The sequence below is a fragment of the Calypte anna genome, chromosome 1, assembly GCF_003957555.1.
Source record: "Calypte anna isolate BGI_N300 chromosome 1, bCalAnn1_v1.p, whole genome shotgun sequence".
NCBI classification, from domain to species: Eukaryota; Metazoa; Chordata; class Aves; order Apodiformes; family Trochilidae; genus Calypte; species Calypte anna.
Window position 1 is genome coordinate 68,238,944 of NC_044244.1, and position 22,693 is coordinate 68,261,636.

Here is a 22,693-nt window from a genome sequence, read left to right on the forward strand (position 1 = left end):
ACCCGGGTGTCCAAGCAGAGCTGGCACAGCCAGGGCTCTGCCAGGCTGGGGAGATAGAGGGGGACACACAAGGTGGCTGGTGTTCCCTGCCACTCTCCCAGGGCATCAGAAACAACCTTTTAACAAATCATGAGAAAAGGCAAAAAAAAAAAAAGCACATGGAGAAGCCTAAACTTTAAAGGCAAGTGGAATTCAGAGAGGCCTCAGATCAGCTGAGCCAAGGGCTCTGCCTCTCCTCACCTGCTTGCCCTTTCCCAGGTCTCTCTGGCCACACCACAGCTCTTCTCTGCACTCACCTTCGGTGGGTTACTGCTTCTTTTCGAGCCTCTTGGTTCTGAGGTGAAGCCGGATTCACGTGCCTGAGGAGAGGAGAACAGCAAACACTTTATGGGGGTGGAGGCCTCTAGGGACAACTTCACTACAAATAAATGCTGCCCTTACCTAAATGCCAGCAGGCACCTTAGGAAAAGTGGCTTCACGTTCAAGCAAGCTGCCTGATTATTTCCAGGCTAATATGTATATGTTTTATTTAATGAAGCAGTTTGTGAACTAGTGGCTAGAGCAGTGCTTCTCAGACTGCCAGCTGCAGCTACCAGAGGAGCCTCGGGAGAGTTCAAGAGGACAAGAGCTCACAATATGTTAATCAGCTCACAAAATGTTACTGACTTTATAGTATTCTTATACTTACATGCCAACAATTTAAGGCAGTAAGTATTTTCCTGATATGTAGCTGGTATCCAGGGCTTGCAGGACCTTCATACAGAAAAATTAAAAAGAAAGCAATGTTTGCAGAACAAAATAATACAAAAATGTGAAATGGATCCCATTACCATCCCCCAGGATAATGTCCCTGGGGTCACCTGCAGCTCCCAGCTCATCCCACCTCAAGGAACAGCCCCACTCCTCCTGCTCCCTGACAAAGTCAGACCAAAGAGTGTTATTTTTTGGATGCACATCAGATTTTATTACAACATTTTTTCAAGCATTATTTTTGATTTAGTGAAAGTAATGCAAATCAGCTGATTTCTAGTTGTCCATTGGTGGGGATTAGTAGAGTCAAATTAAAACTAGTGAAAACACACTTTAGTTTAACTTGTCCACTGTGTAATGATGGGGTTTGAGGTGTGGCTCTTGCTCAGTGGTGATGGAAGAACTAAGAGAGCTTTGGCACTCAGCCCCTTGGCAGCTGGCCATTCTGGTGTGACCCCCTTCCCACCCCAAGGGCACTCATAGCTACATAGGGCTGTGCCCTGATGTAGTGTAGAGAGACAAAGGGGTAAAGGATAAGGACTAAAGGAAATAAAGGATAAAGAAAATAGCAAGGGAGAGATGGAAGGAATACATATGTGGAGAGGGAAAGGGATTAATGGATTGTTGGCTGAAAAAAAAAATCCTACTGTCATGTTCAGTTGTGTTTTAAAAAGCTTTCATTAACAAGTACTTCTACAGGACCCAGAACAGATGACAGAAGTTGTAAAGGTCACTTTAAGTGAAATGATTTAAAATCTAGCTCAAATTAGAAGGATTGGAGGTCTGATCACTAGATAGTTATGCAACAGTCACATGTGACATCACCAGTTTGTCCTTATAGTGCAGCTCAAGTGGCACAAGCTGGAACTGCAAAAGGTGTAAACCCTCTGCCCTGTCTTCCCTCTGGAGAGTTAAAGATGGAATAGCTGAAAGAAACTGCATTTCAAGATTACTTTCTCATTCTCACAACAGCCCAAGGTTGCCTTTTCTGAATGTTTGGAAAAGAATTACACAGATTCTTTAGAGCAGAGATATATCATTTGGATCAGAGCTACCTACTGAACACTTGGACATCGTTACTCAGGGACATAAGCCAACAAAATTTGAAATCCAAACATGCAGACATTAACAGGAACTTGGAGACTTAAGGCAAAATGTGCATTGCAAATTCTAAGGGGAGAAGTTTACACTGGCACTGCTTTATATAAAGCAAGATTTCAGTTGCTATGGTTTCCAAATGGCCACAGTTTGAGAGCAATAAATAAAGCACTGAATTAGAATTAAATCAGGAAGACTGATGGGGACAGTGGAGATTCTGATGCTGAAGGCAAGGGCTCTGTGCATGTTCAGTCAGAACTATTGGTTTGTTTGTTTATATCTTTGTATTGAGAGGATTTGATAATTGCATAGAGGAAATCAATCAATGTACAGGCTTAGGTAACTCAGAGACAAAATGGTCTTTTTCTCTTTTTCCACAAATGATGGCTTGACTATGCTGTTGAAAGGCAGGTATTTTGTTAAGCTTATATGGGATACAACTAACTGCAAAAAGTTATGCTCAAAACTATAAATCAATATATCCAATTTAAAATTTTATTGAAGCTAAATTATTAAATTATTCTTATATTGATCTCCAAACTCATTAATTGGATAAAACTTTGCAAGTGTGCCTCAACAGTATCTTCTGCTGTGTAAGACTACAGGCAAGGATCATAGGATCACTTCACATTAGAAAAGACCTTTAAAATCACTGAGTCCAACCATTAATATAACACTTCCACCATTAAAACATGTCCCTAACTATTACATCTTTGAAATACCTTCAGGGATACTGATTCAACCAATTCTGGCAGCCTGTTCCAGTGCCTGACAACCAGTTTGGTGAAGAAATTTTTCCTAATATGCAAGCTAATCTCCCTTTGGTGCAAACTGAGGACATTTCCTCTCATCCTATCACTTGTTACTTAAGGAGAAAAGACAAACACCCACCTCACTAAAACCTCCTCCCAGGTAGCTAATAAAGAGCAATAAGGTGTAGCAAGACGAACCTCTTTTAGGGAACGGCGCTTCAAGGTCCAACCAGGTGTTCCAGCAGAGACTCACGAGCAATGCTCTAAGCCTATGGCTCTCAGAGCTGACTAGCCCAGATCAGTGCTGTTGCTCCAAGAGCAACTGACCTCTCTGCTGGCTTGCTCAGGACTGAGCTGAGCCTGGAAGTTTGAACCTCACCTTTTATTGGCCCCCTAATCCTGCTCATGCACAGTTAGGGCCCACCCTAATCAGGCACAGGTGGGCTTAACACAAGCTCATGCCCACTGCCTGGCAATTAGTGGCACCTGGTTGCCTCATTTCACTACAATAAGGTCTGCCTTGAGCCTCCTTTTCCTCCAGACTAACCTCCAGTTCTCTCAGCTGCTCCTTATAGGACTGTTCCACCCTCTTTGGACTCCCTCCAGCCTTTCTTGTAGTGAGGGGCCCAAAACTGAACACAGTACTTGAGGTTCAACAGAGTATTTGAAGTGCAACAATGATCACTGTAGGCAAACTATTGCTCACTGTTCTAAATTTTTTTGATGCTATATACTTGATACATGATATTTTTATTTCTCATAAGGAAAATGTGCCAAACTCAGGGATTCCTGTGGAGCCCAAAGCAGCCTCTGACTCACAGAAGTGAAACAATATCCAAGGTGCCTGTTAGAGCATGAAGGGTCATGTACAAAGCACAGATATCTCACACTGTGAGAGGTGATTTGCTTTGAGAAGGCATTATTATTTCTCCAGTGTCAGTTCAATGTGTCTATTCAATAAATAGCTGAAAACTCTTCTTCCTTTCTTTTACAGTTTGAGATGCACATGGGTCTCCTATTCTTTATGGGAACTATAATTTCTGTGTTGATGTGCTCAGTTGCTCACTTATTTTTTCCAGCTCAAATTTTTCCCATGTTGAGATATTGTACTTTTTTTCCTTGATTTTGATTGCCATTAAATATTATTTTCAAAAATATGTATTTTTCTTTTGCTCTAGTTCATAGATACAACACTACTGCCATAATTTGCATGGTATTTATTTTGGGAAGATAATGCTTTCCAGGAAAAAACATGAGGTTGTCTTTCTAGCAGTTAGATCAGTCTGATACTTTTGCCACCAGAGAAATCTTTTATCTCCTCTGTATTTTCTGAATCTCAGTATCTCTACTGAGCAGTCATAACCATTACAGAAATCTTTTATAAAACCAATAGCTGAATAAGAGCTGAAGTTTAGATGGAGTATAAATAGGAAAAGACCCAGGATCTGGATCTCTGTTGAAGAGGTGTTTAAAACTTAGGTACAATTCTTCACAGAGAAGGGATGATGAAATTTCTTGCATTTTTTTTTTTAAAAACTAGATTAAGAAAGTCACCAAAGCAGTTCTTCTGTTTCTTAATCTGCTAATCACAATATATATGTCACTATGTCACACCTACATTAAGATTGTGGAAATAAAGAAATCATAGAAAATCAGAAATCATATGGAAGTAAGAGAATCATGGAATCATTGAGGCTGGAAATGGCCTTTTAGATCAAGTCCAACCATCAGTCCTACACCACTGTAACAACTCAATCATCTCCTGAAGCACCATGTCTACAAATATTTTGAACACCTCCAGCAATGACAACTTCACCACCTCCCTGGGCCACCTGTTCCAATGCTTCTCTACTCTTTTAGTGAAAATTTTTTTTCTAATATCCAATCTGAACTTCCCCTGGTACAACTTGAACCTGTTTCCTCTTGTCCTGTCACTAGGGAGAAGAGACCAATCCCCACCTCACTACCCCCTCCTTTCAGGTAGCTGTACAGAGTGATGAGGTCTCCCCCAGTCTCCTCTTCTCCAGGCTGAACAGCCCCAGCTCCCCCAGCCTCTCCTCATAAGACCTGTTCTGCAGACCCATAAAGGGCTTCTTTGACTAGAGCTAGTGTCAGGATTTTAGCCTCAGATGTTGACTTTGCATTGAAATAATCTGGGGTCCACTTGCCATTCTATCAGAGAACTGAGCCCCATCAGCCAGGGCAACAGCTGCTTGGAGTGACTGAAGCACAGCTAAGTGGGTACAGATGACAATTCACAAGATATGGCATTTCAAAGGACCTTGAGATTTTAACAGGTTTTGATGAAGAGCTTTTAAGAGACAAGGAATAGTCAGTATACATATACTTTATAGTTAAGACAAATGTACTTTCTGGGTTTGCAAAAAACCCCAAACCAAAGAACTACACAGTCAGTGTGGTTAACTTAATAGATTCTGAAAAGGAGAATTAGTTTCTAGTTGATACCCATCAGAAACCCATCAATGTCCTCTCTTACTTTCCTCTCTCACTGGTAAACTCCTGTGTTACCTTCCTATCCTCCTATGCAATTTTATGGCACATTACAAAAGCTGTTTATAATCCTCAGAACAAACTCCACGTATGACATCAGCCAATGAGTATCCTAATGATGTAATTATGATGATGTTTCTATCAAAAGGACAATGAACTACACGATGAGACTTACATCTGTATGAACGTTCCAGTCCATCATCATAGAACATGTATAGAATTTTGTGTATGAAACCTTCTCCAGAAGAACAAAGTACCTCACTAAATGTGAACCTCATCTGTATAAATAAAACCATCTGGTTTGCTGTCTAACCATCTGGTTTGTCTAAAGTTTATAGTCTCCTGAGTGTTATTCACAGGCCCACATATGACCGAGCCTCCACAGACATTTTTATTTGGTAAAAGCTTTCCCACAGCACTTTATTTTTTCTATCTGCTTTTGATCTTGTAAAGTATGTCACTTTAATACATGTTGTAATACTGCATGTGTTTGTGTTTCTGTGAACTGCATGTAGATTTCCTAGTGGGTAGATCTTACAGGCTAGATTCTCTGGGGAACAGTGGAGGAAAGAACTACAAAAGAGACATCTGAAGACACCAGACCCTATGACTTCTTTACTGCTGTCCCTGAACAAAAGGCTAGGTGAGGGTGGACTTTAAAAAATGCATCAGCTATTAACATGTAACAAGGCACCAAGAACTGACCTGTGTCTCAGTGCAAGAGCTACAGCTGGTAACAGGTAACAACCACTTTGTCAGTATTATACCAGATGGGGATTCTGACACTTTTGATAGCTCCACAATTCCTGGCAGCACACAGGGTGCAGACAATCTAGCTGTGTTCAGCCCTGTGTGAATAAAATTATTATTATTATTATTATTATTATTATTACTATTATTATTTTGCCTTAATGCTACAAATTGGGGAGTCACTATGTTCCTGCTCATCCTCTCTGCTTCATAAACACAAGATTTTCCATCCAAAGGCTTTATAAAGCATTGCCAAAAGGGTTCATTCTCCTTCAGAGTTCAACTGCTCCAGTTTCTGGAGAAAATGTCTCAGTCCTCTGGTAGGTCAGTAAGTACACAGCAGTTCACAAGCTCTGATACTTCTGCCTTATCTGCCCTCCAACCACGGGCAATGGAAAATGTTTCACTTGAAACAACAAACAGATTCAAAATCAGAAATAGAAATGACCTCAGTAGAGATTAATATAACTTTGCAGAAACCTATCCCTTTTGGCTCTAAACCACGATTGATGTTTCAGCAAATTAACTGTGTGCATAATTAATAGTCTATTTCTGCAGTCAATGATAATAACCATACCTTTTCATCTACCTAGAAGACAGCAGCTCTCTGTATGTGTTACATCAGGGGTGAGATTTAAAGAGAAGTGTAGATTTTCAGATGATGGAATGCAATACCATCTTTGTAATCTGAACATAACTAAACCAGCTAAGGCAAGAAACCTGTATTTTAAGAGACATGCAAACTAGGTGCCCATTCCTATGGTCACTCCTCCTCAGACTTCTCTAACATGGAAAAGCAAAAAAGATCCCAACAGGCCTGTGGAAGCTAAGACCCGGGACAACAATTCTCTGCAGAAAAGTTAAGAGAGGGCAGCTGGATCCCACTAGACCCTGCTGAGTTTAGTTTCTAAAAAAGGGAACTAAATGGAGAAGCAGCCTCCAGGGGCAGCAAAATACAGCAGGAAGCTTGGAGATGCTGTTCTGTTTGGGAAAAAAAATAAAATTGTTTAATGTACGTAACTCTATTTACTTCTTAGCTTATTTGTGTAGCTTGGGGGTACTAGGTTTTTGCCTGGTTATCTTATTAAAACTTTGATTCCTGTTGACATAAAGAAGTGTGAGTGCATGAGCTCACGCGCACATACTTAAGAGCAGCTTCTGTGGATCCATAGAAGAGTTTTAAGTAATTCTAATTTACTGTCAATGAATTTCACTAAAGCCTTGTACACTGTGAGAGAGGTTGCACATAGACGAAGTAATATTTCAAATCTCAGTTCTAGATTTTTAGCTTTTATCCTTTAGTATAAGGACAGATTCTAAAATTTACACTATCACTTTCCAGGTAAATTATGTTATCTGAATATATGTATTTCCACCCACTGTGCATAGGAAGTGTGTTGTAAAGTTCAGTTACAACATTTTAACAGATGCCAGCAACAAGTCAGGTAATAGAGCTAAAACAATGAGCCTTAATGTTGTAGCAAGACGAACCTCCTTTAGGGAACGGCGCTTCAAGGTCCAACCAGGTGTTCCAGCAGAGACTCACAAACAGTGCTCTGAGCCTGTAGCCCCCAGAGTTGACTAGCCCGGATCAGTGCTGTTGCTCCAAGAGCAAGTGGCCTCTCTGCTGGCTTGCTCAGGACTGAGCTGAGCCTGTGCTTCAGGCCTCACCTTTTATTGGCCCCCTGGTCCTGCTCATGTGCAGTGGGGGCCCGCACCAATTAGGCACAGGTGGGCTTGACACAAGCTCATGCCCACTGCCTGGCAATTAGTGGCACCTGGTTGCCTCATTTCACTACATAATGTTTAAAAAAAAAGTTCTATATGCTCAGATCCAAGATGGGCTTTGTATTTCTTTTGTTTATTGTACTAAAAGAGCTATCCTATTCATTCAAAGCTGAAGTCAAGACAGTCATCAATTGGTGTTAACTGATGTCCAGACAGTGTTGTTGCAGGAGGAATCTGAGGGACCTACTACTTAAATGTAATGAATTTTAATGTGAATATGCTTATGTCAACATAATTGAGCATATATTATGTCAACATAAGCATTTCTACACTACAATTGACTTGTGTTTTTAGTCTCAATGTGACATTAAAATTTATAATCTGCAAATGGAAGTCAGTATTCACACCAATCAGGATAATCCATATCCTTATGATTATGTTATAGAGCTTCCTTTGACAAGGAAAACTGAACCAAAAAGTTGTTTAAAATATTTCCTTAGGAAAAATATTTATTAATATGAAAATCTTGTGTGATCCTTATTTGTTTTCAGAACATATTTTCAAGAGCTGGGAAGATTTGTTTTCTGGCATGCATCAAACATTTTTCCATTGGTCACAGCATTCTTGCACTAATTGAGTTTAGAAATCTTCAGCTGCTGCCTGGATGAACACAATCTGTGAAAAGCAAGCATCAGAAATAATAGGATCCATTAGCTAATTACACTTTATCATCAAACATGCATCAGCTGCAAAATGTAATATGAGAACTATATTCTGCTAACCCAGACCTTTCAGGTTGTAAGAACTGCCATAAAAAAGCACATTTTCTTTCTTGAAATAATTCATACTTCTCAGTGAAGGACTCCACTGATTTTCAGAAGGTGTAACTCTGTACAAGACAGAAACCTTCTGAAGAATATAGAGATGATTTTGCCATCTGAAGTAAAGACTTCAGGGAACACGCTTTGTGCATCAATCATGAAATATGAACAAATCCTTTCTTTGGTTAAAATTATCCACCCTGCTAAAAAAAAAAAAATTAAAAAATCCCACAACGTATAATTCAATTGTAAATTGGGGCATTTTGATGGAAGGCACAGATTTTTTAAACATGTGATTACAGACTATGTAGAAGCAATATCTCTTCATATTTCTCTTAAATACCCCTTTACTTTTACAAGGATTAAAAAAAAAGTTATGACAACACACACAGAAGTAACAGACCATATTTTGCCATAGCCCTCACCTTCCCATTAACATTTCAGCTATTACATGATAAAGATAATCTCACTGATTCTTGCACTACTTTTTCATGGAAAGCATATTTTCCTCCTTTAAATAGGAGGAAATCTAGAGTCACATTACATCTGGCCTTCTTAACACACTGATCTCTGTGTTAAGTGGAAGCTAAAATGCCATCCTCTTGGAATGTTTACCTTCTGAACCTACATGTGAGTTTGATTTGAAAGATGACAAGGTCCAATTGGAAAAAAAACATCATGGTTTCACCTGGAAGTCATAGAATCATAAAATCATAGAATTGGCTGGGCTGGAAGGGACCTCGGAGATCATCAAGTCCAACCCTTGATCCACTACCGCTGCAGTTCCCAGCCCATGGCACTGAGTGCCACATCCAGTCTCTTTTTAAATATCTCCAGGGACGGAGAATCCACCACTTCCCTGGGCAGCCCATTCCAATGCCTGATCACCCTCTCCGTAAAGAAATTCTTTCCAATATCCAACCTAAACTTCCCCTGGCAAAACTTAAGGCCATGCCCTCTTGTCTTGTTGAGAGTTGCCTGGGAAAAGAGACCAACCCCCACCTGGCTACACCCTCCTTTCAGGGAGTTGTAGAGAAGTCCAGTTACTTGCTATTTTAAATCCCACAGTACATAACAGAATAAAACCAACCAAACAAAAACATACAGAGCAAAAATCTTCAATAGATTTGACTCCTGCATAGAGACATGAAATAAAATATCTGTTAGCATTCAGTCAGCATACATTTAAAATTCACTGGCTGCACTACAAAAGCCTGATAGTCCTGGTGGGCAGTGGCCTGACATTCAGGCTTCATCCTCCACTTTTCCCTGTGTTCCAGGCTGACAAATTTCCAACTGAGCAGATCCAGTGCTGCTCTGCTCAGCCCAACTAACTACACAGGGTTTATTATACTCCTGGCACAAAGCCAGGGAGCAGCTGGAGACATTTCCCTCTATCCAGCAGGGTACCCTCCTGGCATCCCCCCTCCCTGTTTCCAGCAAACTGAAAAAGCAGCAGCAAAAAGTGAAAAAAAAGTGTGCCTGGGCAGTGTGAGGAGAGGTGGTCAGAGCAGGATCTTACACTGCAGCCTGCAGTGAGGTCAAAGCAGCTCCAGTGGAAGAGGTCAGGTTGCTATAGGCTCTCAATCCCTTAAGATTTTCACTAAATGCCCATGTAAAAAATGTAGTAATTTTAAGATACTTGTTGGTACAAAGATACAGAAGAGATTATCTGTCAGTACAGTAAACTGTGGAATCCAGGACTAAAACCCAAGTCAAATCCAAATTTTTTCCCCTCCTGTTTGGAAATAATAAAAATGTCCTATTAAGATGGGTCCAAACCTGCCAGTTTTCTCTTGAAATGTCTTCTGGTAGGAGTGTTTTACTAGCAAATATGCCTTAATTTCTCCAGGCCAGATTATTCACTGTTTTGCATGCTGTGTAACTCTTCACACTGGTGAAGTAAGGCTTAAACCCCCCCCCCAAAGTAATGCTGACAAACAAGTCCATACATTCCCCAGGTGCAATTGTTCTATTGATAAAAAGGAAGTGAAGACCAGAACTGTAGGTGGTGCTTGGAGATTCTTACTATGTTATTTTTACAATCAGAGCTACATTACCATTTTGCACAGCAAAACAAAGTAGGCTTATTGTTAGTGCTTGGACTTTTCTTAAAATATAGTATGTTACCTGAGTTTTGTTCCCCTTGTTCTATTAAGGGTTGGACTAGATGATCTCTGAGGTCCCTTCCAACCCGGCTAATTCTATGATTCTATGATTATCTTCATTTTTGTATCATTTGTATATGGTGATATTTACAACCTGATTATCTCTTACCATGTTACAGCCTAATTTCTGTGGTAGGTAAGTCTCTAAATACCTTTTACCTTCTATTCCCATTTTTATGCTAGAAAACAAAGGAAACAAGCAGCACAGAGCTTTTAGATTTTTTTTTCCAGGCAACACTATTAACATATGTTGCTTATCTTCTTGTTCTGACGTCAGAAAACAGGAAGATACAAATATGTTGCCCTATCACTGGTTTTGTACACAAGCTCGTCTAGGCTGAATGTTTCCAGTTCCAGCAAAAGCGTGCAGCAAATGAACCCACAAATGACCATGAATCTTGCAGAACCTAAGAAAGCATGCTCCCCAAATGTTAGCTTTATACAAGCAGACATTTGAAAATACCCTATTTAATGGAGCATTTATCATGAAAATATGGATCTTCTTTTGCAGGCCCCAGATAATGCCCACAACAGATTTAGATCTGCTTTCTTTTCCTTTAAAAGTGTCCTGATCTCCCAACAAAACTCGGTTATTAATGGCTCACCTTTGGGTTGAACCTTTTCATCTGTCTTGGTTGATGAGGTATTTTCTCTTTTTTCACCTAAATATTTTGTAATGTCTAACACTTCAGCTCTGGCAGCTGCTTTCATTATGCAAGTAAAAGATCTCTCTCATAAAAAGACACCTTTTTTTTCAAATCAGGTATGCATATGCTAAACTGGTTTTGAAATTTCCATTCTTCTGTGAGCTGGCCAACAAACTGCTGACCATTTGCCTTTCCCCCAGCAGTGGAGAAAGAGTGGTTGGTAACACACTCTTACTGTGACTGTATAAGCATTGTTCCTTAGGAAACAGCCTTAAAATAAAATAAATAATAATTTAAAAAAAAAACACTTTCTGGGTCACATGTTAAAGCTTTGCACAACTGGGGGTTTGAGATGTGTTAAATCTTACACACTGCACAGTACTATTCATTTGAATAGAACTAATCAAATTGCATAAAGCTAAGTGCTTGTTTAAATCCTCACATGACTGATCACTAATGTGCAGTATTTAAAATCTTGCCCAAAGAGAAAGGAACTGATTGTTTCATTTGAGCAGTCAACTTTCTATGATTAATTTCTACGATTAATTAATCATAGTAATTTAAATCACTGTTGTTGAAAATCTAAGCTGTATGACCTTGCTTCCTCAAGAGATTCTGCTTTTCCCCTGGAAATCTTTTGCACACTAAATGCCAAACCTTAAAATATTTTGTCTGAAAGTGACTCAAATTATATGTTTTGTGATGTACATTAAACAACGAAAACATAAATAAAAGCTCAGATTAATGATGGTTGCTGAATGATCCAAACCTAAGACCTCCTAGACTTGATCTTAAAACATATTACCCGACTATTTAAGTGGGTATAAAAGAATTGCCTCAACAGGGCTCAGTGCACAATGCTAGAATCCAAAACAGGGTTCAATGCTCTATCTTCTTCAGGAGTTTACCAAACTCTAAACCCCAAAAGCCGTGTGGTTTGTATTGCTGCATCTCATGGAAAGCCCAGGGTAACCCCTTGGGGAAAGGCACCATTTTGCTTTCTTTAAAAAGCAACGGATTATACTTGTGACGGGGATACCTAAAAGCTGCTAAGCTATGGTGTAACCATTACATGTTCCACAAGTAACCCAAGAAAAAGCCTCTCGCAGGCCGTCCACCCTCTCTGTTCTTCTCCCAAGAAGTCCTTCAAGCTGCTGTAACCCACCACAGAGCTCGGACAGCGAATGCCCTCCCTCTCCCCGCCCCCTTCTAACCATTTCCTTTCGAGCTGGGGCTGCGCTTCCTATTCCCAGGGTGCTGCCCCACTCACCAGAGGGGCGGACAGGAGGGCGGTGTCCCGGGCCCCATTCCTGGAATACGCACCCACGTTCCTCCCGCGGGGCGGCCGGGAGCCCCGTGTGGAGCTCCTGGGTAGCACCTAAGTTCCAGGTGACAGAAGGTGGCTTCTGGAGGGGGACAATGCCTACCCAGGGCTCACGGAGGCCAATTGGGCCCTATCTGGGAAGGGAAGGTGCGCATAGAATCATAGAATCAGCTGGGCTGGAAGGGACCTCAGAGATCATCAAGTCCAACCCTTGATCCACTACTGCTGCAGTTACCAGACCACAGCACTGAGTGCCACATCCAGTCTCTTTTTAAATATCTCCAGGGACGGAGATATTTAAAACCCCAGCAGTTTCCTCTCTGAAGAGTGAATCTGACAAAAAACTTGGCAGGGAACATCCTCTGCCATTGTTTTAAAGATCAGTCGTATCCAGCTGTAAGCACAGAAGCATAGAGTAGGAAAGGTGCTTCAGCAAGGCTGCTGGTTGACCAGAATTAGTTAAGAGAACGGATCCAGGAATTGTGTCATTTGAGAGGGACCAAATTTAATCATATAATCATAGAATTGGCTGGGTTGGAAGGGACCTCAGAGATCATCAAGTCCAACCTTTGATCCACTACCGCTGCAGTTCCCAGACCATGGCACTGAGTGCCACATCCAGGCTCTTTTTAAATATCTCCAGGGATGGAGAATCCACTACTTCCCTGGGCAGCCCATTCCAATGTCTGATCACCCTTTCAGTAAAGAAATTCTTTCCAATATCCAACCTAAACTTCCCCTGGCACAACTTAAGACCGTGTCCTCTTGTCTTGCTGAGAGTTGCCTGGGAAAAGAGACCAACCCCCCCCTGGCTACACCCTTCTTTCAGGGAGTTGTAGAGAGTGATGAGGTCTCCCCTGAGCCTCCTCTTCTCCAGACTGAACACCCCCAGCTCCCTCGGCCTCTCTTCATAGGATCTGTGCTTAAGTCCCCAAAACAGCTTTTACGCGAATAAAACACCGCGCAAAACGGGGATAGGGCCGGGACGGGATGAGCCTACAGCACCCTGGGGAGGTCAAGGCGCTCAGCGATCCTTAGGAGCCGGCCCAGCCCGCACCATTTCGCCTTCCCCAGCGCTTGCCAAACCTCTGCGGGCCGCCACAGAACGCGGGCCCGCACCTTTCTGCGGGCGGGAGAAGGGCAGGCGCAGCCCCGACACAAAGAGACAGAGAAACAGGGGACAGGCGAGGTGTCAGTGTGCTCTAGCCCGCCAGCAGCTCTCCCCAGCCCGGCCCCCAGGGCTCCGCTCGCCTCCCCCGAACCCAACACGGAACCGAACCCTCCCGCCTGCCGTAAAGCGCGGCCGAGGGTGGCGGTGTGGGCGGAGCGGCCCGGAGCGCTGTCGCACTGCCGGAACACGGCGTTGCGCTTTGCGGCGCCACCGCCCCTGATAAGAGGCTGGGAAACCCCGTTCGGCCTTTCCGCGGTGGCGCTGCCGAGGGGAGGGTGAGTGCCGGGCGGGCTCTGGGCTCCGTGGGGCCGCGATCGCGTTACGCGCCCATAGTCGCCCTAACGCCGCCCTCCTTTCTCTTGCAGGAGGAATCATGCCGGCCAAAGGCCCCCTGCAAAGCGTCCAGGTCTTCGGGCGAAAGGTGAGGCCGGGCGCCGCGGCCTGCTGCGGGCTCCTCCTTTGAAGCTGGGCCTCGCTTTGTGGGCCTTACGCGCTGGGCGTCCCTCGGCCCCTCCGCGGCGGCGGCAGCGGTGGTGCCGGCTTCTCGCCAGGGCTGTGAGGAGGTGCGGGGCGGCTGTGGCGAGGCCTGCGCGGCAGCTCCACGTGTTCGGCTCCTGGTCCTGGGGCCGTGCGAAGGGAGGGGAAAGGTTTGGGCTTGTGGGGAGTCGGCACAGGACATGATGTGGGGGAGAGAGAGTTCTGATCTCACGGGAGCGGCTGCTGCTGTCGTGGTCCTCGTTCATCATTTGCCAGTGTCCGAGAGCTGTGTTCTGAAGTGGTAGTAGGAAGGTAAAGTTCGCGGTGTTGGGATCCAGTGCCCAGAATAATTCTAGGTAACATTGGGAGCATACGAGCCAGAAAAACACTGTGTTGCAGGGTTGAGAGTGTTTCTTTACCTTGTAAATAAATAAATGTAAATATGTAGCGTTTATAAACTAAGTAGCTCTGTGAAGATGGTGCCTTAATGTTTTGAGTGACATACCTGGGAATGTAAGGAGTTTTGTTCAGTGTGAGGTGTTAGTATTGGGCATAAAGCTAAGATTTTTTAGATGCTGAAATTCAGTTCGTGTCGCTGCTGCAGAAGTTAAGTGCTGCACTAATAAATGTTTGGATTTTTAGAAAACAGCAACTGCTGTTGCTCACTGCAAGAGGGGAAATGGCCTCATTAAAGTGAATGGGAGACCTCTGGAAATGATTGAGCCCAGAACTCTGCAGTATAAGGTAAGCATTTATGCAGCCTCCCCTGCCACTCTTGGATATTGTACCATATCTGCTTTATGATGTTGAAGAATCGTTTGCCTTATTGACATTACTAAATTTTGTCTGTGAGTTAGCTGCTGTAATGAAAATTTAGGAAAGTCTTTATGATGATTGTGTTGGAAAGGGTAGAGTTCTTTTTCAAAATTGGTTTAATGTATCACATTAAGTTAGTGAACAGTGTTTTAAGCACCTTCCATGTTTTAAATTGAAATATGTGTCTTAAACACCTCCTTTTCTAAAGATTCTTTGGGACCATTTGAACACTGCTGAGAGAATCTAAAACTTGGATTAGCTGTCAGAGTGGTTCCAAAGAATGTTTATCAATATGGTGATAGGCACTTTATATATATATATAAATGTATTGGATATATAAAAATATATATATTAGAAGCAAAAATACATAAATATATATAAATAAATATATTGGATAGATAATATGGAAATGGCTGTATGGAAAAATAGTAGGGAAAACACACAGATTACTTCAGATATTCGTTTTGAATAACTTGATTTATTTTAGTGTAATGCGAAGTGATGTAATTGTGGAATTCTACATAAACTGTTCCATTGTTCCTAATTCTTGTGTACATATGCTTTGCTGTTAATATTATTGAAAATTAAAAAAAAAAAATACTCAAGACCTAAGCAAGTTCATTTTACAGCAGCACTAGTGTACCTGTTGCAGAGTTCTCTGACATCTGCTTAACTGGAGAGGGTGCTTTTAAGATACAGGCTTCATTTTTCAGGACATTCAATAGCTTCACTTCTTTTAAACCTGCTGCAAGCTCCAATTCTTGTTTTGTCTGATCATGAGTGATTTTTCTTTCTGCTTTTGTGTTGTTTGTCTGTTTTTCCAGCTGCTTGAACCTGTCCTCCTCCTGGGGAAGGAGCGGTTTGCTGGGGTGGACATCAGAGTCCGTGTAAAGGGTGGTGGCCACGTAGCACAGATCTATGGTATGGGCTTTTTTGGGGTCTCCAGAGTGGGCTGCAACAGGACAAGGAGCATTTAAGGGGCTTGAGTTTAGGATAATATCTTGTGCATCTCAGTGTTCTGTTTGTTTTTTCCAGTGCACAGATGTTTTCTGTAAGGCCTTGCCTTAATGTTTGTGTTGTACATGCAAAGCCTAACAGCTAGAGGAAGCTGAATGAAGTACAGGGATGAAATTTTGAGGAGATGTGAGGAAACAATCCTAATGTCTTCCAGTGTGACAGGACAGTTCTGTGTGCAGCTGAGCTCAAGGATTTTGTGAGGGGGGGGGGAAAAGGAATTTGTTATTAGAAATTATGCCTTTACTTTTAAATTTTTGTGTCGTTCAGAAGCATCTTTCAACTGACCTGCAGGACTAGGCAGTTTTTTCCTCTTTCAGAGAAGGTAGAGAGTGTACTCATATTACCTGTTTATAGAGCTACACTTGACAAATGATGGATTCTTTCTGCTCTTTCAGTTTGGATGTAGTTTACTGAAGTGGAGCTGAAGAGCAAGAGATGTATTTCAATCTAAAAGTTGATTACATTTGCTCTTCAGAAAATTCAGATTTTCATCAAAATCTTGATCATGATGTTCTGACAGATAACAGCCTAACAAACTCTTCAGTTACTCCTATACTCATGGTTTGAGTTCTGGTTACTGGGTTCCTATCCTACAGGCTGGTTTTATTGATGTATACTGGGAAAACTGTTTACACCATCTTGTCCCTTTTGCCTCCTTAGTTTTTATACTCATTGATATTCCATCTTTTTTTTTAAGAAGTGTGGGCATTTTAGAGATCAGTGTTTCTAAGGATTCAGGAAAATGGCTGCTTGTAGGTAGAAGAGGAACCTACCTTAGGAACAGGGAAGGAAGGTGATCAAGACTGTTCCTGTACAATTTCTTTGCGTGCTGGCAGCTGTCAGACCAATGCAGGAAGGGTTGGTGGCCTCTTAGCACAGATTTCTTCAGCTTTGCCAAAGTAAAAGGCACGTGGATTATGTGGGAGAGGAGATCTAAAAGGGAAAGGAGAATTTGGCAGAAAACAGGGCAGCAAGTTGCTTGCATAATTGACACTTTGTGTGTAAGTTTTAAATACATTTGTGATCTTAACTGATGCTTTATCTTTCTTTAACAGCTATACGGCAAGCTATTTCCAAAGCATTGGTGGCTTACTATCAAAAATGTAAGTTGTTTTGGTTGTTACATTAGCCTGAAGTGGCAGGTTGAAGGCAAAAGAATGTTCATGTGGATTTGGTCAATGTGAAACTTCTTAAATGAAAGAATTTTTATTTTTATTTTTTTAATAGATGTTGATGAAGCCTCAAAGAAAGAGATCAAGGATATTCTGATCCAGTATGACAGGACTCTGCTGGTTGCAGATCCTCGCCGTTGTGAGTCCAAGAAATTTGGAGGACCTGGTGCTCGTGCACGCTACCAGAAGTCTTACCGATAAAATTGTTCACAGTCATGTGACAGCAAATAAACATAAAGAGAATTTGATAAATTTCCTGTCTCTAAATGTTTTTCTGCCTGGGTAAATCGTTTTTTCAGTGTGTTAAGATTAACACGGAAAGTGGTCAGTATTAAAGTAGAATCAGAGGGCTATTGGCAGTTCTTTTTTTATCCCTTCATAGTAAGTAAATCTAGACAGGGAGGGTCTTGGGAATAAAAAGCTTCCTTCTGTGGATGATTGCCAACAGCACATTTTTTTGCTGCATTTAAATGCATCAGTGTAGCTGTTCATTAAAGCAGAGTTCAGTCTTTGCCTTTCTGGTAAATCTAAACAAACTGACCTTTTCCAGTGCCTGGCTGGCCACTTGTCCTGGTGTTAGGAATCACCATGAGTATTCCATGTTCTTCTCATGTGAAAATGTCTGTCTTGGCCTGCTCACAGTTTATGAGTGTGAATTTGAAGGCTTTAGAGAAGTGGGAAAAACCTGGAGCTGAAAATGTGACTTAATTTTCAGAGATCTGGCTAGAGTCTGTGGGTATCAAATACAAAAGTAAACATTGGAGAAGTTCCAGTTACTTCTGTTGAAAATTCCTTGTTTTTGTTCTGGAGGTGATCTCCCAGGGATGAAAAGAGTAAAGTTCAGAGTAAGATGTGGGATATGCCAGCAAGAGAAGGACTGATTCTAATAATGTTGGAAACTCTTAATTCTGTCCCTTGGAAGAGTTGCTAGTAATTGATTGAGGCCTTGGATGTGGGCTGACCCAACAGGCAATGATGCAGTCCTGGAATTTTGTTTCTGATGTTTGAAAACCAGTTTGGATAGGACTTGAAAGAAGCATTGAAGATGTAGCAATTGAGAGCCTACTTTCTGCTGGATGGCTCTCTAAGCCTGGTATTTTTGTGTCATTTATATACTTGTGTGCCCATACATGCAAGGATATACATGTATTGTTCAAGGAGCACCTCAATGCTTGACATTTTATTGGGCCTTCGGTTAACATGGTATTTCTTTCTCCTTTAAGGATCATTTCAGTGTACCTGGTCAGTGTAAAGTTAAACCATCTTCCTTTGTGAGTTGGGTTGGAGAATTGGAAGAAATAGTGTATTTTTGTTCATTTAGTCCGGTTTAGGAAAATAGGTGCTTGTGACATTTTTGTAAATGTTAATGTTTGTTCTGGTGTTTCTTTGCTTTTCAAGGCATCTTTGCTGAGGTGTTAAAATGTGCCACTTGAACAAATTCCTGGATAGGACTTCTTCATCCATCTGTCTTAGCTGTTGGTCTCTGCCACATAATGCTGCATTACATGATCTGAATAGAATACTCCCTTATTCATACCCTTCACACTCCCATTGGAGGGGACTATTGTATATTTTACCATCTATTTACGTGCCAGGATTTTTTTGGCTAATACTAAATGAATGATAAGTTCTGTTTATCACTCGCTGTCTCTTTGGCAAGATGTTGGCTTTGCTTTCCTCAGCGCCCCCTTTCTGCACCCTCACTTATGATCCATTTTTGGTCCAGAGAGTTCTTCAGATTTTATCCCTTGTAGCAGAATCCCCCACGAATTATCCTAGCTCTTGAGCTGCTGGGAACTGCTACATTCTTGCCTTCTAGCCTGGCTTTCTAAGGAAAAGATGCTATTCAGGGCTAGCTTTAAATCTGATTGCTTGAATTCCTATGAGTTTTTGTGAAAACTGGCATCTTGGTTGGTATTTATAAGCTTCAGCTGAGGAAAAGTAAGCTGTTTAGTTGTTGGGCTTGTGTGATGTCTGAAAAGCAAGGTCTGCCTTACTGATCAGGATAACGTATACTGGCACATCCCTACACTCTGCTGTGGTATGTACAACACTGACCCTTGCCCACCTGTGGGGATGGTCAAATGCAGGGAAAAAAAAAAATGACTGTGGCATGGCACTCAGGGAGGCAGGGAGAGATGCAGTACCTGATGCTAGTAACCTTAGGGGTGGATTTCAGAGTTGCAGGGAAATCTGATGTGTCAGGTTTTCTGCCCACTGAACAGCTTCTAACAACTGGGGATTTTTGGTTTGCTGTTCTTTTATGGGAAGGCTGAAAATAAAAATTGCATTGCTAGGAATATATTCAGAGATAGTATCTTGTGTGTCATTTCTTCAACCAAAAGGCTCTTAGCATAATAAAAATGCTTTCTGAACTGAAGTTTGATCCTATAAAAATGCCCCTGTAAAAATCTTCTAGAGTGATATCATTCTCACAGACTTAACTTTCTAAATGAGAAATGTTCGTGGAATCAAACTGGTGGCTTTAAGATTTTTGTTTGAAATGGCTACTTACTCATCACCCACTAGAGGGCCTAACTTCATTGGGGAAACTTAACTACCATGAAATTTGAAGGTTTACAGAGAAAACTTGTTTATAAAAATGTTTCCTGATGTCCTGGTTCTACAGGAGTGTCAGTCAAGCCCTTGTGACTGATCAGAGAAACAGAGAAATAGTTAACAGTTTGATCTTTAAGCCCCTAGTAAGCTTCCTGAGAAGCTGTGGAGGTGGTTCTTGGAAAAGAAGAAATGCCCAATATCTCATTGACCAGTTCTTTAATTAATTTCACTGATACTAATCCTTAGGAAGATAAGGAGAACACCTGCAAGTGTGGCCTGACTTGAATTCTTCATTGAAAATCCCAGTTTAATGAGGGCTGTAGTGTGAGTGCTGAGAAGTGTTGCATTTTGTTAATGGTCACAGTGAGCCCAATTCCAAACCAAGAAAAACTTTTACTTGTGGTATTGAAGGTGGTTATTTTCTCAACCATTTGTTTATAATGCTGATATACTGCATAACCCCTATATGTAATAAAGTCATCTCAGATGTTATGTGGTAAGATCTGGGGCAAACTGATTTTAAGTGTAATACGCAAATGTCAGACAATGACATTTTTACATTTTATATTAAAAAAATCTGTACCTTGAAAACAACACTACTTTTTAAGCCTGGAGCACTGTGTTTGTTTACTTTAAAAAACTTACTATTTTCTCTTGTACTTTTTCTGTTCAAATTTTTCAGAAGGTCCTGATCTGTGAGTATTCTACTTGTGTAGATAATATGTTGCTCCCTCGATATAATTTCATTCAATTTGGTATTTAAAATCTATTTCTTAATATAGTCCTCTGAGTTACAGTTCAGTGTACTTGGCTGAATAATTCTTTTTCCTTATTAGCTGACATCCTTCATGTGCTTGGGACTGTGCTGTTTCCTAGCCTGTCCTGAGCAGACCTAATGAAGCCTGCTGTTCTCAAAAGTCCCTTTGCAGCTGATGAGGCTTGTCCTGCTTTTTTTTAAACTTTAGAAGTTACCTGTTAAACACTACCATGCCCTAAATATTCCCTCAAATTTGCTATAGAAAAATTGTGAAGAAAAAACAAAAAAGAAAAAGGGTAGTTTTGATAGTTTCTCTTAAACAAAAAGCATTAATTTATATGAGTGGGTAGATTTATTTTTGAAGCTGCATATCAAACATGGAGTGAAATATGAAGGAACTGAGGAAGTGAGGAACTCCTCAAAGGAGCTTAAAAGACTTCCCAAACCAGACCTAGCTTGAAAGTACAGTAACATGGAGACCAGTGATGGAGTTTGGAAGCTCTAATGCTTGGGTTCATCTCTTGAGAGCAACATAAGGTAGAGTACTCCAAGAGTAGATTTATGAGAATATGAAAGATTGAGTAGTGTCTTCCACTTACTATAAGTTAGGTGCCTACATAATTGTTTACTGTCTGTGAGGGTGAGTACATGAGTGTGTTAATTTGGCTCAGGAGATCCCTTCTTGTGCTTCTTTTTTGCAGTCCGGAGTGGTTTTGTTCAACATGGAGCAGATGAAACTAAGCTGGGTGATGCAATCCATCTGCAGATAAGCGGCCAGTCCCTGCGGCCAGCTCGTAGCTAGTGAGAAACAAAAAGAAAGGAAAAACTCTTGTGAATGATATGAATGCCAGCTTCTGAGGTCCAACAGTCATAAAAAAGAATTCTTAAGAAATACTCTACAGGCAGGATAGTGGTGTAACAGCTTACAGTAAGTGTCCTTGGGCCACCAGTGATTTCAAACCTGCACGAATAGTGTTGGGTGCTCTGTGGACACAGGGTTTTGTTTTTGTGGCTGGAGGAGCTGTGTCTTCTCCTTTGCATTCTCTGGTTGTCCATCTGGGGAGCAAGGAAGACGAAGTGCTAGAAGAAATGGTGGTAGAACTTTTCACCTGAGAGAGGCCATCAACATCTAAATTTTATTTTGGTCCAAACCCATCTTCTGTAGTATGCTCAGAAGGTCTGACAAAGCACATCCTACAAAGAAATGGAGGGTTAGACAGAAGAGGCTTCACAAAATAAAATGACTAGGAGCAATTTCAATTAGCATCATATGTGTCTTCAAAATGTCACTTATTAATTATTCTGTTAATATTAGGGTAAAGCAGGTAAAATTTATCTATTTTAAAATATGAACACTTAATTTTTGTAAAATGATATTTTTATATTTTGCTGAAAATTAGAAACAAAACCAGTTGGCTTTGTTGAATTTTCTCCTTTTTGCTGATGCAAAAATTCCGTAACACATTTTATTAAAGATTAAATATCCTCTAGGATGTTTTCTTTTGTAATACAAGCAAATTATACACAAAAATATATCTAAAGTATTCTTGAAAATCCATCTGTTGTTTTTAATGGAAGTTCACCTCTCTCCTTTTAGAGCATATACGGAATATTAATATGTTAATCTCTAAACCCACCTGGTTATTTATTTTTGCAGTAGCATCATTGCTGGGTCTTACAAAAATATTTCCCTGTAATAAAGGGCAGCACTCATCACAAGCCTTGAAGCACACAAAGGTGTGTTGATGACTGAAGGAACTCTCAGACCATCACGATATGGCAGCATTTGTGTGTCATTGTCTGTTATGTTATAAAGGGCCAATTCAGTTCAACAGGAGAGCAGAACTTGCAGGTCTAGTGAACGTGTAACTAATACAGACTCTGCTGAGGAGTTACCTACCATGCATTGCTAATGAGAGACATGCAGCCAGAAAGTTGGATGCAGAGCTCCTGAAGCTGTATGTAGCTACCAGGCTTGATGCTTCATTTTCTTTTCCTTTTTTTTTTTTTGCATTACATTATTTCAAATAATGCTCCCAACTAACTTCTAAAGGATTTAGACACACTGGAGAACTACATAAGTCTAAGATGCCATTGTAGTCAAAGCCATTGATTTGGATACATTTCCCATCACTAAGTTATGCTGAAATGAACATTGTGGGAAAGCTAAGTTTA

At 41.1% G+C, this 22,693-nt stretch overlaps 1 protein-coding gene across 1 annotated transcript; it reads left to right on the forward strand.

The window, feature by feature from the left end:
* Positions 1-13,916: 13,916 nt before the first annotated feature.
* RPS16 (ribosomal protein S16) lies at positions 13,917-17,454 on the forward strand. Its single transcript, XM_030468838.1, has 6 exons — positions 13,917-13,995; positions 14,086-14,141; positions 14,840-14,941; positions 15,838-15,934; positions 17,086-17,133; positions 17,258-17,454. Exons 2-6 carry the CDS (start codon positions 14,094-14,096, stop codon positions 17,401-17,403), a joined length of 441 nt encoding a protein of 146 aa, XP_030324698.1. The 5' UTR covers positions 13,917-13,995; positions 14,086-14,093; the 3' UTR covers positions 17,404-17,454.
* The last annotated feature ends 5,239 nt before the right edge of the window (positions 17,455-22,693 follow it).

Coding starts and splice junctions, on each gene's coding strand:
- RPS16 (XM_030468838.1), top strand. CDS start 14,094: ATGCCGGCCAAAGGCCCCCTGCAAAGCGTCCAGGTCTTCGGGCGAAAG. Junction 14,942..15,837: donor CCAGAACTCTGCAGTATAAG/GTAAGCATTTAT, acceptor CTGTTTTTCCAG/CTGCTTGAACCTGTCCTCCT. Junction 15,935..17,085: donor CCACGTAGCACAGATCTATG/GTATGGGCTTTT, acceptor TTTCTTTAACAG/CTATACGGCAAGCTATTTCC.